The following is a 17,672-nucleotide window of genomic DNA, read 5'->3' as shown; positions in this document are numbered from 1 at the left end:
GTCAGATATAAAAGTTTCACACACAGAGAAAATAACACTCCATATTGATATAAGATGCAGTACGATATCTTCAAAAAATTATTCGATACATTGAATCCGTAAAATATCGTGAACTTGCAACAGTATCGTTGGAAATTTTGTGCTAATGGGTTGGTATTACACCGAAGACAATAAATGGTTATCTTCTGAAATTAAATCATCCATTGATTGTTATTGTCTGAATACATATCCCCAAAGAAATGACATGTATGAGGGAACCTTGAATAAAAACTCCTAATTATTTATTTATTTATGTTTATTCAACAATATTCGATAATGAGTATAGACTATTAATAGCAAAGCTAATTTGAGATTTACTTAGTAATCATGATATTAAATTTTTTTTATTATATAAGTATATTTTTAGAATTTATGTTATGTTGGAAAAAAAACTTTCACATATATAGTAATAATGACTAAATTTTTGAATGTCAGTATCTTAATATGCTGAAGAAAATAATTATTTTCTTATTGGAACTAATAGTAATAACGATGACATGATTTTCAGTGTTTCTTGTATTATATAGTTAATCATTTGTAATTTACTTTTCTTTTTTAAAATGATTCAAATGGAATTGAAAAATGTCCAAGATATAGAGCTTTCAAAAACTTAGTTCAATCCAGACTTGCAGACATTAAAACTTCAATTTACTAAATTTAGTGCAAATATACTTTTGAAAGTAGAATTTTGCATCTCGGTGCCACTCTTCATCTAAAATTTTAATTAGTTAAAAATTGAGAAAAATGTATTTATTTTTCCCCTATAAAAATATTCTTCTTCAAAAATTATTATCATTGCCATCTTAAAATTCAAATGTCAAACAAATTTAATTGTATCGAAATAAGTTGGTCTATTTTAAATTAATTAAAAATAATTTTAAATTTACTATTAAAAAAAGTATATATTGTTTTTGTAATGTAATCCAAATCGTCTTCATTGTTGATGTTTCTTTCTGGAATTTTCTTTTATTGTTGTTGTCAAGTTGTAGAGAGATTTGATTTATTTTTTCATACTTTGTAGAGTTATGTTAAAGCAATCTTTTAATAAAAGTTTTGAGTTTTTTAATTCTGTTGTAATTGGAATTAAAGTTAAATTTCAGAAATAAGCAATAATGAAAATTTTTTAAAGTTCATTCATTTTTGAACATTTTTACATTACAGTGTTTCCCAAGTAAAAGGTTAAAATTTAAATGTATATTAAAAGTCATGCTTAACTCTCTTTTACCTTTACATTAATATAAAATCATTTTCAACAAGGAGACTAGAAATGCTATAGTTGTAAAAATATTATATAACAGATAAACAACAATAAAAGCAAATTATTATTAAGATGAAAAATACAGTGTACTGATGTGTTCCAGTCATTTTTCTGTAGAAGTTCAGCTGATAGTTTTTAGTCGGGAAGGGAATCTTAGGTATCTTTGGAAGATATAGACATTAGGGATTTTATCTCTTCGCTCGGAGCGTGAGAACTAAAATGTAAATAATTTTTTGAAGCTACTTCTTAGGAATATTTAAATAGAAAAGTGGGGTTTAGATCAAGGAATAAGAGAAGATTTTAGAATAAAATAATATGGGCTTATTTAAGATAACAATAGGAAATTAATTAGAATTAAAGTAAGAGATATCATTACAAATATAAATCGCATTTTTTAGCTTGAACTTTTGCTTTCCTATTGTTTTCTTTGCATGGTGAAATTTTTTTATTGAATCAGAGACATTTTTATCGAATTTTGTGAATTTTATTGAAGTATTTATTATCCATGTTATGGTATATATTTTGTAGCACACGAAGAATTTTAAGGCTGAATGCTTCTACTTCCTGCCTCTGTATAATGGTATTATTCTATTCATATCATTAAAAGATTAGTTAAAGTTAAATAATTTGCTGTGTAAAGTGAAGAATCAAATTTCTAATGAAAAGATGAAAGTAAATTAAGGAAATATGACAGAATGAAGGAACAAAGAAAATGAGCATAGTTGCAAAAGACTTCTAAAATAGCACTAATTACATATCTGTAAATATATACATATGGAAAGGATTCAATTGTAAACGCAACAACAATGATGAATCAGCTGATCACCAAAGGTGTCTTATGTTTAAATTAAAAGATTTCAAAACTAATAATCAATTTAAATTTCTGGATGTTACAAACTGACTATAATACGTTCAAGAATATTTTTTCAAACGTTTAAAATTTTAAAAAATATACTTTTTAACTGGGTATTTATATTTTTCTATTCCATATGTGCCTATTTTAAAAAAGCAGAGATTTATTTTCTGTGTTTTATTGAAAATTTTCTAATATTTGATGTTTGATGAATTTAAAAGTATATGTAAAAGTATATTCCAGTCTCTAAAAGGTCTTAAATGTTTAAAAAATGTTTTTTTTTTTCAGTTTATCAAGGGAATAAAGGAAAAGAAAATTGCAAAGCGTCTTTATGCCGCTTTAAAACATTAAATATCAAAATTTTTGTTTTTGCCATTTCTACTTTCTCATATTTTAATATTTTTTTATTGTTCGGAATGAAATTGTCATATCTTTTTTACTAATGAAAGCCTGACTGTTCAATTAATTGTCACAAAAAATTCTTGAAACCTTGTTTATAATCCCCATTGACCATTGAAAGTAAATAACCAAATTTTGAAGAAACAAGAAATTTCAAACTTTTTAGAATCAATAAGATGAAATAAAGTTATTAAGTATATCTTTTTCCTGTATTTTGGCTTTTTTAAATTCATGTCCAAAATATGTTTAGTACATTTATTTTACTAAATAAATTTTGGACAAGATTTTGTAATTCGATGACGTAATACTGCACATGAGCAAAGAAAAAGTTTTAGTTAAAAATAAAGAAATTTTTTTTATTTAACTGTCACAAAATTTTCTCTAAACCCTTCCTTACGTTCCAAAGTATTAGTAAGAAGAATTTGAAGAAAATCTGTTGAGCATTTGAATTTCTATAAGGGAAAGAAAACAAAAAACACCAACGTTTTAATTCTATTTATAAAGATTATATTTTTTTTTTAGCTTTACGAGGTAGTTAATGTTATGTATATAACAAGAATTATTTATATTTTTTATGTAGATAACAAGAATTATTAATATTTTTAAGGTAGATAATAAGAATTATTTATATTAATTATTTATATTAAATAGATTTAATAACTAGCTTAATATTACAAAGAAAAAAAAAAACCTATTACATTTTCTGCAAAAAGAATTCTTAAATTTTTCCAATCAAGATTACATGAATATTTATTTACACGAAATGCAGATAAATTAAAAAAAACACTGAATTTAAAGCATCTTGATTATCAAAAAATATGAATTCGGCTTATTATAAAAATAAATAATAAAAATCTAAAAGTCTTTATAATTCGTTCTTATTAATTTTTTTTATTCGAGTTTCTGAAGGTGGCATTTTGTAACCAATTTTTTTTTACTCATTTTTTATTGCCGAAAGTTTGTTTTATTCATTAATATCAATGCAATTTCTTAATATTTCCAAAATTACATCAATTAGATTTCCAGTCAATTAAAAATTTCTATTTTAAACAAGAACAAATGATTTGCTCGGATGTTTTTCTTCCAAAAAAACTATTCGCTATTCTTCCAGAACAAAATAAATGAATAAAATAAAGATTTAATATTTCATCTGATGTTTAATATATCATATTTTTATTCTCAAAATAAGAATATAACTAGGAAGGATAAATGCAGAAAGATGAAACTAGAATTTTCTTCTTAAGTATTAAGAATATTATACGAATGCAAGACTTAAATTTCAGCTTTTTTTACGAATTAAAGGATGGAGTTGTTTGGATAAAAAATCATTAAAAAATTTTATAATTTAATATAGAATTATGAACAAAAATGCATTTATTTTTAAAAGAAAATAAATGTGTTTTTTTTTAAAAATATTTTTATTTTTATTCTAAAAAAATACAAAAATAAGCTTATCAAAAATGTGGAGGTAAAAAAAAAAAATTGTTAACCCGTGTGGCGCAGAAGATATTAAAAGAAAGTCAAGTCCCAATAAGCATTATAAGAAAAAGACTAAACAAAGATCATGATTTTGATTACAATTAAAATTTGTTTAATCAATTTTGAACACTTGTGTGCTGTACTTCACACTTTTATTTTTGCTTGGCCTACATATTTTTTATAAAATTTTTGTTCCACTTTTTAGTGCAATATTAAAAGCGAGTGTTTATATCTATTTCTAAAACTATAGATAAAAATTATAGTTATTAAAAGGCTATTGCGTTATATATCTAATAGTCGTAAAATATTTATAAATTAAAAAATCAAACCAAAAGATTTATGTAGATTTTAAATTCTACACTCAATATCATAAATAAGTGACAATTGCATATATCGCACATTCTTTTTAATATCATAATCCTCAACGCTGTTTAGTTATAAACCAAAATCCCATTTTTCTTTTAATATATTTAAAATTATAATATTTTTGGTTCTAAATTATAATCAAATCTCTAGAGTAAAACTTTAGAATCATTGCCACCTCCTGCATCAGAGATATTCATGGACTATGGTTCAATTAAACCACTGGATAAAACGTCCCTGTAAAAGACAAATGATTTGATATAGTCCAGTTATATCAATAAAAAGAAGGGATAATTAAAAGCTAAGATCTGAAGATAAGGGAAAATTTAAAGCTAAGATCCTTGCCACCCACAGACGCCTTATTTATGTCACTATTAATGAAATATCAGAAGCAACATATGTTAACAATTTCTGATACATGCTTCGCATTAGGCCAATGATCAAAGAATTGGAAAACATTTATGATCTAGGTTTTGCTTTAATCACTTCACTTAGAGTCCAATGTGATAGTCCTAATATTTTCCCTTTTGGTGAAATGAACTATGGTTTCTAAATGAGAAAAAGCAAAATGAAGTGAAACTTTTTTCCCCATTTCATAGATTACTCGTAAATAATTGATTCCATTTTAAAAATGGTTTGTATGAAAATTTCAGAGCATAAAAACAGGAATAAGATGATTACCAATACTGCATATTTTTCGCAGAGGTATAAGCACTAGCTAAAGTTACTAACTAAATTTTTTATATTTTTCTAATTTCTGAGCGAAAAAATATTCCATTTATCCCTAAAAACAACGCATACTGTTAAAACAAAACTAAATGAATATCATATACAAAAATACTTATTTTTAATGTATATATGCGTATGTTAGTGCACCAATACCTTCAGTTTCTAACGTGAATGTAAAAGTTTGGAGAGGATATTTCAGCTAACATCAAATCCTATCTAATTGATCTAGGTTCAAAATTATGAGGTTCATATCAAAATGTCTTCCATGAAGTTTCTAAACGGATCTTCCATGAAGTTTTATATTGAACTAATAACAGAAAAACTTGGCTAATCCACTGCTATTTTTCCATTCGAATCGAAAGAAGGAAAGAGGAAACTATAAGTTATTATACGCGTAACCTTGTATTCATTAGATTTTATAATTACATACAAAATAAGCATATGTGTGTAAAATGTAAGAGAAATTTAAAAAATAAAGAAGATGACAACGGTTCGAGGTCTCAATCTACAGCAGAAATTAATATTGGTGAAATTTCTGTGAATTCGGAAACATTTTCTCACTGCATTGTTTTCTTCAGTGGATATTACGAGTATAATTGTGTATTAAGTCTGAGCAAAGGAAACATGAGAAAAAATAAAAGTAAGATAAAAAAAAAAATGGAAAAATAATTACCTTTCATTATTTACACAATTACACAGCATTTAGTGATAATGTCACTAAACTTTCCGTTTCTTCAATGTCGTTTGGGACTCCATTCAGCTTAAGCATTTGTTCATTGATTGATTAGTGGTTCTCGAAGGTTAAGCCTGACAGTCTTCAAGTCTTGATTTTCTCCTAGACATTATATACTTTTCATGGTTTCATTTACATTTTAAATTCTCTTTTATATATCGTAACATGGATTCATCGATCAAAATAGATCGTTCGATCATTCTAAATAGATTACGTATCATGATGCTCAACTGGATTGAGAAACATATATATTTAAATAATATTATCGATAATTTTGCAGGGATTCAGATCCATTTAATGTAGGGTCGAGCTGTCAAATAGATAAAGACGGCAACTACGTTGGAGTCTAAGAGCTTTGGCGAGGAAGCGAGAATTGTTTGAGCTGCTTTAAGTGTAGCGTCATTTTGAACTTTCATTCCATTTGTAAAGCTTACATGCTTAAATTTATTCAATTAAAATCAAATATCATCTACATTTCAGAACATTATTTTTTAGGATTTTTTTTTCATGTTTTCAAATTTACCTATCGTGTGTTCCAAATTTTTTCATAATTGGTCATTTGACTCAAACACAACAACTCTGGAAAAATTTGTTTCAGAATATACTAGCTAATATAAAAGGCGTTAACCGAGATAAAATAAATTTGTGTTTAATATTTTTAATGCCGAAACTAATTTTGTATAAAATATTATAATATACAAATCCTTTAATCATCTGAAACGTTTTTTGATTAAAATAAGAACATCAAACGAATATGACGATTTTTAAAAACCGATTACAGAATAATTTTCTTCATAATTTATTAATGTTTATTATGTGACTATTTCAAATTATGTTCATAAATACTGATAATGAACGTTTATATACAATTATTTAAGTAGTTAATTTTTCATTAATAAAAATCACGTAAATAAACCAAATCAATAGTTGTTTCAGGTAAAAACTGCTAATGGTCTGCGATCAAATTCTCATTTTAGTGTTTTCCCAGAATTCCGTTAATGTGTTCTGGCAGCAGTTCTCTGCGGATATTCTTATTCTTCAACAATAAAAATATTACTACTAATTGTGAAAAAAAAATTCGAAATTTTATTACAAAGAGACAAACAATTAATACGAAAATGAAATTTTTTCAAATTTTAATTTCGTTTAAAATAATTTTTATGAGATAATATTTGTTAAAGATGTCACGGGAAAACGCCAACGTCTTATCTTGTTCAACTTATTGCTTTAAATAATTTCAAAAAATAAAGCAGAAATATCAAAAAATAAAAGTAGCATAATTCAAAGTCTCGCCATTACCAAGCTTTGGAGTATCTAGAAAATTTACTATATCAGAATTGTCTGCATCTATTGAAATGGTTATTAAATTTTGAGAAATGAATAAAAATTGAACGGCGAAATAGATATCTCTGATAAAATGAAATTTTGTATTTTGAAATAGTATAAAATATTTCTTGCTGAATAATTTATTTCAAATTTAGTTCCAGAAATATGTTAATGTCATACATTTAAATGTCTGACAATTATGGTTTTTATTATTAAATGGTGATGACTCTTAACTGACATTCAGTGATTCAAATAACTTTTAATCATCAGGAATGCATTGCACTTGACATTTTGGGATATTAATGTACTATTAATATCCCAAATATTTAATGTTAATATATTAATGTACTTGGGTTTTGGTTCGTAGTCCAATGAAAAGAAATGAGTATTCATCCTGGAATTTTTCCCAATGGTCTGTTGAATCCAAAATTTAATTAAGGCCTATAATTTTGTTATAAACACACCAAATTTCATTTTTCTAAATCGCTGAAATTTTGAGTTATGGAGTTCCAATGCTTAAGAATAGATAGCCTGACAAGCTTCTTACAGATTTAGTTCAAATTATAATCTGGAATTCCAGTGATAAAATCATGTACCAAATTTTATCTATCTAGCTTGTTGCGATTTTGAATGAATAGGTTAACTTACTCACGGACGAACCGAAGAAACGGGCTTCTATCTGATAGATTTCGTTATAATGAAAGAAAGAATTCTAGCTTTTTGTAAAGACTAGTTTCATTCTTGTATCTTGATTCCCCTCCCCCCTTATTTTCATAGTTGGAAATCAATATTCACAGCTTTCCAGAAATATGTTGCCAGATATGTGTTTCAGAGATGAATAAAAACTTGTATTACTGAAAATCCCAAGATCGAATGCTTTGACGATTACAATTCTTCTGATTTGTGTACCCCGTATACAAAAATCTACAAAAAAAAAAAAAAAAAAAAATCTTTTAATTTTTTTCAAAACTTAACTGTTTTCTGTATCAACTGCTAAATTTTCTGTGATTGAACGGCATAAAATGAACATAATTTGTTTGTTTCATCTGGTTCTTTACAAGTAACCATAGGAGCGCTACTCTAAAAATGTATATTACTATAAAGTATTTTTATGTGTTGTAAGAGTAAAAAAAAAAAAAAAAATTAAGAATGAGATCAGAAAAAAATTAAGAAATGCACAATTATCAGAAACTTCTTTGTCCGTATGTTTATTGAAACGAAATAATCAAAAAAGAAAACCAAAGACGTTTTAGAGGAAGTGGAAAATCAAAAAACGGTCGACAGAAGATATTGGAAACGTGCCAATTTTTGATATTTTCTCCGAGTAGAGATGAGCTACTAAGTTTGAAAATCTCCAATACGCACAGAGAAAAACTGTTACTTTTTTTTTATTATTTGGAGTTTCTCTATGCTCATTGACTTATTCTGAGCTGCAGCAAGAAAAATGTTCGACATTCAAAAGTTCAAAAGGCTTTCTCAACTTCGTTTAAACTTTTGTGACATGAAAATTGATATTCATCAAATTACGATTACAGTTTGTGATTAATATACGGTTTACATTTTTCACTCAAAGTTGAATTATCGAATAGGCAAAATAAGCACCTGTCTAGAATGCCACAATTTTTGAAAGCAGCGAAAAAAAAAAAAAAAGTTTTTTTTAATGGTATTTTCAGAACTATTTAATTTTTTAGCTTGCATTAAATTTACCAATATATATATCTATATCTATCTATTTATATATATTTGAAAATAATTTAACAGCACTTCTAACTGCATTTTGTAAGTTTTATAATATATCGTGTTATAATTCTAAATGAATATATTGTAATATTGTATATATTGAATACACTGTTTGTAATTGTATTTGCGTCAGTCCTGTTAATCAACTTTACCAGATATTTTTATACCTGGACGGAATTGCCTTTAAAATTGCAACATTTATGAAAATAGGAGAAAAATAATATTGTTTTTAATACGACCGAACAAGAAAAAAATGTTAAGAAACACATTACTGTTATATTAAATAGTGATATATATATAAACTTATTTACATGAAAATATAAAGATTTTGAGGCGATTATTATTCATTGGCTTACATAAAAAATTAATCTTTTATTATGAAGCAAAAAGAATTTAAAAAATAAAAATTTTCAATTTTTTTTACATATTCTACTTTGAAAAATTAAATTCTAACAGTTAAAAAATTTTGAATTGAATTTTAACCTTTTCTACTTAACATTTAAAGAATCAATTTGTATATTAAGGAATGAAATAGAAACAGGAATTCTCAGTTTATATATATATTTAAATGCGAAATTAAAATCTTTCTGATTTAGTGTTAGATCAATAGATGGCGCTCTTTAGAAACACGCTCTGAAGTTTAAATGTTAGAAAAGTAGATGCAATCAGCTTCATCTACCGGACTCGCACGATGCCGACGTGCGTCAGTCAGTGTAAACGTTTTCCCAGCCGTAGAAGGTAGTAGATGAGTACTCTCTTCCATTTAACGTTTGAATGCAAATGTCATGAAACTGATTTCGAAAATTCGGTTTATGCGTGATGTTTCGATTTTGAAGAGAAAAATCCGTTTCATGTAAAGAATACAATTTTGGAATATTTGTGCCGACACTTTCTTCGAGGACATCATGTTTGTGTTTGTTTACATTTAAATTTTAACCGTTTTTTTCTTTTCCTTTCTGTGTATTTATACAACTCTGAAGCAAAATGTCATTTCAAGATTCCTTTTGGGTAAGCTAAATTCTTTTACTGATTAAATTAATTTAATTAATCATTTAAAGGTTTCGTGATAAAAATAAACTTCTTTTTTAAAAATTAATTAAATTTTCAAAACAACTTCAAATAAATGAATAAAAAACTATATTGATATTTGTAGACTAAAATTTTTAAAAATATAATTTACAATGAGTAGTGTTCCTTTATGAATTAGTGGAGAAAAATTCTATTCTTAAATACATTAATTTGTAAAATAATAAATGTCGTGATTATTTATTCATTGGCAAAAAGTATTGTTTCATGTGTATTTTTATGCGTTTGTGTTATATATCACGTTATAAGTTTCTTTTAATAACTTCAATTCATTTTTTCTGCTATATTATTTTTATTATGATCTTTCATAAATATCGTTTTTTAAATGCAATCATTACAGGCGAGTTTTTAAAAATTTTTCTTTATCCTATTTTTCTAAAATAATATCCTGTTAAGAATTAAAAAAAAAAAAAATGTTACTAACAACCAGTAACTTGAAATTATGTACTTTGCATAATTAATAGAAAATACTTAGGGTTTTTTTCGATCAGGACAGAGATTTTACTTTTTATTGAATATTTTTTTAGGCTATAATATCTTTTTTACTTCATTTGAAAAATACATTTTCTGCTATATTCGTTTCTAATTTCCCTTATTATTGCCTCAGTTTGAAACGATATAAAGATTTCAATTTGATTTTAAAAAATATCGAAATTGATTTCATACAATTTTATGGAAATAATTTATTCAAAGCGATTCATATAATTTTTCTCTTTAAACAGATAAAAGCACTTTTTTTAAAAAAATTTTAAAAAGCATTTGGTTAAATTATTTTTAACCTTATAACATGTTCTGATCTAAAATTGAAATACTACTGTATTCTAAGAATTAAGCAATTCTACGCAATTTAAATATTCATTGCACAAAAAAAGTCGTTGAATAATAAACAGAAATTTATTTGTAGTTTGTTTTGAAATAATTTGTTTTCATTCCAAGCGCTATTTATTTCGCCGAATGAGGTAAAATTGAAAGAAATGAGTCATATGTTTAAATTGTTTGACGCATTTTACGCCACTAAATTCTAACTTTATTTGTTTTTATTATTTAATTAGCTGCGTATTGACTTTTGTCAAATACCTTTTCACTGCTTAGGAAGGGAAGTCTTACTGTGATTAAATTAAGCCTTTAATTTTTTTTCTTATTTTTTACCTAACAAGATTTAAGAATAAGAACTTTGTTAAGCGTGAATTTTACCGCGGAATAAATATTGTGTAAAAATAAATAAATAAAGTGAGAATCTGTAAAGCTTATTCAATTAAATTTTTTATATATTACTAATTTATAAGTTATTTATTTGATTTCCTTTATTCAATTATTTAATTTTATTAGTCTTAAGCTTTAAAAATTATACCGGTAATTCCTCTGAAATTTAAATTCCTGCTCAGAAATCAATATCTTTTAATTAATTAATTATATTCTATTTTATAACTTTCTTATAAATAATTGCTTTTATACTTATCATTATTAATATAAATTGATTAAGTTTTACATGAAATAGCGCGCAACATAAATTAATTCGTTAATTTTTTCCCGATGCCAAATTTTTGTATGTTAATTTTTTTTTTTTTTTTTTTTGAAATCCACATTAATTCTTTAAAATGTAAGGCTAGTAGCAATTTTACAGAGTATAAAATTTTCTAAATACTGTATTTCATAAAGATACTTATTAAAAATACTTTTGAAAATTAAAGTAGGACTGGTTGAGTCATTTAATATTAAGAATAAAATTTATTCGTTGAATTTCTATGCATGCTTTATTTTAATTTTTCTTTTTTAATTTTTATGAAATTTCTGTATGATTTGACGCAATGAATAGAACATTCTTATAGTCAGCCCTGTATTTTATAAAGATAATTATTCATTGTTCATTTTAATTTTCATGTCTGACTGTATTACTGTGTTAGAAACCAACCAACTGAAAATATTTAAGATTTTTAAAAGCAGTAAATTTAAGATTCATATCTTCGATGTTTTAAGAGATGACACAATTAACCACAATGACTAAACCTACTTCGAAAGTTATTTTACATGTAAGTGATTTATCAAGTTCACTGACTCATTACCTCTTACTCACCAATAAGTCGTCAATGCAAAGCGGGCATAATTATCAAAAAGTGAATCTATGTTTGCCTACTTTACTTACCAGTTGTCTTTAATGCAAAACAAACTCGCCATATTCTCGCAATCAAATGGGCGGCCAGTTTCCATTGTTGCCATTCCTTGAAGCTTACTGACTAACGAGCATCATTTACAAGATACATCGTTTCTCTGTAACTGTAACAGTGACATGTATATTGTTTTGATAGATGATTCTGATCTAAAGAAGGTTTGGCTCTATTTAACCGTGTAACTTGGATGTCCATTGTATCGTTAATTGCCTTATGTCGTTGTATGCAGCGTCTTTTGTGGTTCTAAGGATCAGAACCAGGAAAGATATAATGTAGATAAGAGATCTAAATTAAATTCGCTGTAAGTGCATTTCTTTGTCGGTATGTTGTATAAAAGGCATCACCGATGGAATCTCATATTTATATGGAAGGAATCTGTTCAGAAGAATGGTTTATTTGTGAACATTTAGACATACAGGCACTATTATTGTAACAAATGTTGCAATAGTGGGTGGAATTAATTTAGTCAAGGGAGGTGTTAATTGCAAATGTTAAGTATAACTAACTATCAACACAATAATCTTTTAACCTTATTCACTACGAATTTGTTTGTAATGTTTTCTACTTTGTTAAGAAGAATTAAATAAGTGTTTTGACAATAAATTTTTTTAACACTTCTAATTTATTCCTTAACTCTTATATGAGTAACGTAAAAATTGCTGTCTCTATGAGATAATGCAAAAAATTGTAAATCGGATACTTTTTTTATGGTAAAAATCTTTTGCCTTTGATTAAAAAAAAAATGCCTACATCATATTGAAACTAAGCAACCTCATACTACTGAAGAGTAAGCCTGAGTTTATTATTAGGGAAATTAAATATTCAAAATAATTGGAATTTTATCTTATTCGTTTTTTATAATTTTATAGAAATAAGATGGTTTTCGTTACGTATAAATTTATGTAATAGAATATTTTGTTTAAAATTATATTAATTTTATATTAAATCACATAAAAAATAGGAGTTCGAAATTGAATACCGATTTTGATAAAAATTTTTTTTGTCCCTGCCAGATATCTGTTAAAAATGATAAATAGCATATTTGGAGTAAAAATTTTGCTTATAATGAAAGCTATTATGCTGTATTCATTTTGTTTTCCCCCAGTATCTAATAATAAAATAGTTGTTTTCATCTAATTGTTTTATCCAAATCATTCAGTATATTGAAATTCATATTTTCTATTCTGTACTGAATTTTCAACATCTAGAATAATATTTAGCGATTAACCATCTTATGATAGTTGTTCTTTAACTGGAATATTTAATTTGGTTTTTTGAATGCCGCTTCAATTAAGTCGTAGTCTTAAGATTCAAAACGAACTTTTATAGATAAACTTCCTAATTATGATTAATGTCATCGGCATTGGCATAAAATTCATCGTATTTTCGCCAAAAGCGACAGAAGACCGTATCCGAAGGTCAGCATTTGCATAAGTAGTCCCATCAAGCCACTGTGCAAGGTAGTATGAGGGCTGAGGCAGTGGTGTAGCAATGAGAGGAGAAGAAAAAGGTATAGATGATAGAAAGGTATACGAAGACAAACTTCTTTTTACTTCTACGTTTAAAGTTGCATTATGACAAGGAAGTGAAAAATTAATGCTTTGGCTGGGACGATTTGTTATGCCACTGTGTGGAGGTGGTGATGAGACTGAAAATCATCGTACGCAATCCGTTTGTGATTCTTAATAAACTCAATTATCACCGTCAGAATTTTCTTGTTGTGTTTGGAGAACTGGAGCCCTCATTAGATAATTTTAAGAAAAATACTACATTTTATTACAAAATGATGTTAATGCTATGCTGTCGATATAATTCGTAAATAGCATTGAAATTTGGATTGATCGAGTAGTATGTAGATCGATTTTTTTGTTATCTAAAAACAATAAGATTTGTTAGTTGCTTTAGAAAACAAAATTCTCCGATTTTCTATATAAATTTTATATACCTTTTTCCGTATAAATTCTCTGTGTATTCAATATAAACTTTTCGGTAATTATATGTCTTTCAAGACTGAAATAAACGCTAATATTTTTATGATTAATTACAAATTCCTAAAAGTGCCCTGACAGATGTGAATCGAGGCTTGGCATTGGAGCATTGTGCGTACGACGTCCTATTTCACAAAAAAACCAGTTACATAATTTTAATTTTTCTCTGATTGCTGAGCTATGAGATCTTTGAATGTTTTTTCCCTGTGAATTTTGAGATTGAAAAGACTTGGGTTCGACATTCGCTCCACCTGCAAATCTATCATATGTGCTAACAAGGTGTAAATTAAATATAACTATGTGTCTAACAATTTCTTGATGGTGTGGAAGTCTGAAATGTATAGTTTTGTCTGAGGTATTACGCAAACTTTCGAGATCGTTTCATAAGAACCTTTAGAAACGAGGAGCTAATCTGAACAAATTTGATCTGGCATACAAATCTCTCTTTTTGACACAATAGTCTGATCACATGTAAGAAATATGCATATTCATTTGGATAAATGTATAAGACAAATTTAGAAAGATGATTTAGACATATGTTTTTTAGTTGCATTTTATCGAAAACTAGATTCTTTAGATCATTAGTTGTAGAAAATAATTTTAAAATTTCGATTAAAAACCTGATTATTTTGTTTAAATTTTAAAATTATTTTCTAAAATTTTGCCTAATTTTTAATTAAAAATTTAAAAAATAGTTATAAGGTGCATATTTGAACCATCCAAAGTATACATATCCAAAGTTTAATAGGGCATATTTAAGTTTTTAATAGGTATATGATCAATCTCCATTAGTAAATTTCATATTCACAATGAATAGAACATTGTGTATGATAACACAGATTCTGTTTGATAAAGAACATATGTAATACAGAACTACGATTTGGTGGAATCATACAGAAAAAGTTATATTTATATCATTTAAGTGAAATTAAAAGTAATCAAAATCTCTGGTGAATGAACTGATCGCCAAAGGCGGCTAGATATATTAAAAAATAAAGACGGTTTGACACGTACAAGCTAGACCGTTTGACCTAGAGCAACCAAACTTACACATATGCAGGTGAACATTGGGAATGTGCACCTTCGAGTAATTTTCTTTTGAAATTTAATTAAAGAATTTTAATTAAAGATTTTATTAAAGAGTTTTGCCGGTTTCTGTGATAATTTCCGAAAATATATTACAATACAAAGTATTGTAATATATTTTAATTTTTACATCTTAAAATTCAAAACATGGGCTTTTAAAAACATGGGCTTTAACATTTGCTTATAATTTATTTTCTATTTTTAATTAATTTTTTCAAAAGATGTTTTATACGTATTTTTCAACAAGAATAAGATGATACGTAAGAAATCAGAAAACAGAGTAGTTTTTCCATTTTCTACGAATTTCAGAGGAACTGACTGGAAATGAGAGAAATGCTTAGTAAGATAAACAGAACGGCGTAAGGCTTTTAAAATATTATAAATTATATTTCTATCAAAATTTGAAACTTAAAAATATTTTTCTGAAGCGACCATTAAAATCAAGTTATATAAAATAATTAAATGAAAATTTTAGTAACCATTAATTCCAGTGAGCTAGCTGGTTTGCAAATGCGGTTAGACTTTAAATATTATTAGAAATAAATATAATAACGAGAAATAATTGGTTATTTTATTGTTAGTATTTATATAAAATAATATAAAATTATTATTTTATATCTTCTGGATAAAAGTGAAAAATTCGTGATGAGATTTGTTTTGTGCGGATCAGTTTCCATAGTATTATTGTCCGAGGCGGTTTGGTCACTCAAGTTCACCGGATGTCTTAGGGCAGGACGGCGTGATCCTTTATGATTTAAGAATAAAGAGCTTTTAAATTAAAGAAAAAATAAACACATTTTTTTTTTGTCTGAACCGATTTTTTTTTAAACATTTTGTACAGAACTGGAAATAATTCGGAATAAGAAAACGAAATATTAAATGACTGATTAGCATAATTATAAAGAAATGTTTTAATCCATATTAGTGGCACCATTTCGTGGTTCATTTGAAAAAATTAATTTCTTGATTCCATAATATTTGTAATAGCGAAATTAAAATTTGGAAAATAATTAAAATAAAAAAAATCTTCTCTTTAGTATGTTTTTTGAAAATTTCTTTTATTAAATTTATTAAAAATAGTTTCATACAGTCTAATTCTTCGAAGAATTAGAGTGTACCAAAAAAAGTCTGTACTACACCAATTTTAATAATTTTAAAATAGTTCGGTACAGACTTTCTTTAGTACAGTCTAATTCTTCGAAGAATTAAGCCGTACTAAAGAAAGTCTGTACCGAACCATTTTTAATTAATTTGAAATAATTTGGCACAAACTTTCTTTGGTATAGTCTAATCCTACGAAGAAATTGACTGTACGAGATTAAAAAATTTTAAATGCAACTGATATTCTCATTTTTATTTTAAATAAAGTTGCTTTAGAAGACAATAGCATTTAGAGTACAATAATATTTGAAATTAATGTGTACTAAATAAAAGAAATTTTTGCATTAGAAATATTATGTATACAAACATCTATCTATCTATCATTTTTAAAAAAAATGAACATGAAAATATTTTCATACCAAACTACAATAAATATATCAGCGAATTGTTGAATATTGGATTTAATTTTTAAACTTTATATCACTGACTATAAAAAAATTAAACAGAGTTAGAAACATTATTATTCTTATCATTTTTATATATCTTCCGGTATAACCGTAGAAGTCACGGATTACAATGACTTATGTAGAGACAAAAGCCAGAAGAACCCTTTGAACTGACGATTATTCTAACACCCAAGTAGAGCTTCTGGTGGAACGTCCAGTCTTAGCAGAAACCCTTTGTCCATTCTTTTCCCGCCTTGAGCTTGTATGTAATCAGCTTAGAAGCAGAATCGCCTATTTTTTCGAACATGGTCTCATCCATATGTTTATAGAAAGGGTAAAAAAAGAGAGAAATATTAATAATAAAACACGTTTATTTTTTATTTGCCAATGCGGCTAGGCGAAACGGACGCTAACAATATTAAGATCCCGTTAAAAAGTTCTGAAAAGCTTCACTAGACCATGCAGAAGTTCTTTTGGGGAGAAAGAGAAAAGAAAAGAATATCGAAAGAACAAGAACTTCCGTAAACACGGTTGAAGTTAAAACGCCATTGGGAAGAAGCAGTCAATTCCTTTATTTGACTTGATAGGATTCCCGGATTACTATTCCTCGCGTTTATTGAAGAAGAGTTAATCTTGTTAAAAACTTCCACACTCGACAGGTTTTAATAGCGAGACTCATGAAGCAAAAATTGCTGCAAACGATTTTTTTAAAATGGCGTTTGAGAAATGTTTGTGTTACTCTTTCTCTTAACTGAAAAAGAAGATACCGAATTTAAACATCATTTGTTTGAAAAGTGAGGTATTACTGTTTTGGAATCTTTAATAGTTGTTGTTGAGTCAACAGAAGATAATGTGCATCAGTTTTATCTGTTTTAAGA

General features: G+C 26.4%; 1 protein-coding gene across 1 annotated transcript in view; it reads left to right on the top strand.

The window, feature by feature from the left end:
- The first annotated feature begins 9,615 nt into the window (after positions 1-9,615).
- The window catches only part of LOC129981172 (nostrin-like), a 110,898-nt gene continuing 102,841 nt past the window's right edge, over positions 9,616-17,672 (top strand). The window contains exon 1 of the mRNA XM_056091888.1: positions 9,616-9,927. Within this exon, the coding sequence (XP_055947863.1) occupies positions 9,904-9,927 (24 nt within the window). The 5' untranslated portion in view covers positions 9,616-9,903. The remainder of the gene's footprint in view (positions 9,928-17,672) is intronic.

This window comes from Argiope bruennichi, chromosome 8 (genome assembly GCF_947563725.1).
Source record: "Argiope bruennichi chromosome 8, qqArgBrue1.1, whole genome shotgun sequence".
NCBI classification, from domain to species: Eukaryota; Metazoa; Arthropoda; class Arachnida; order Araneae; family Araneidae; genus Argiope; species Argiope bruennichi.
This window is presented reverse-complemented; position numbering and strand designations above follow the sequence as displayed.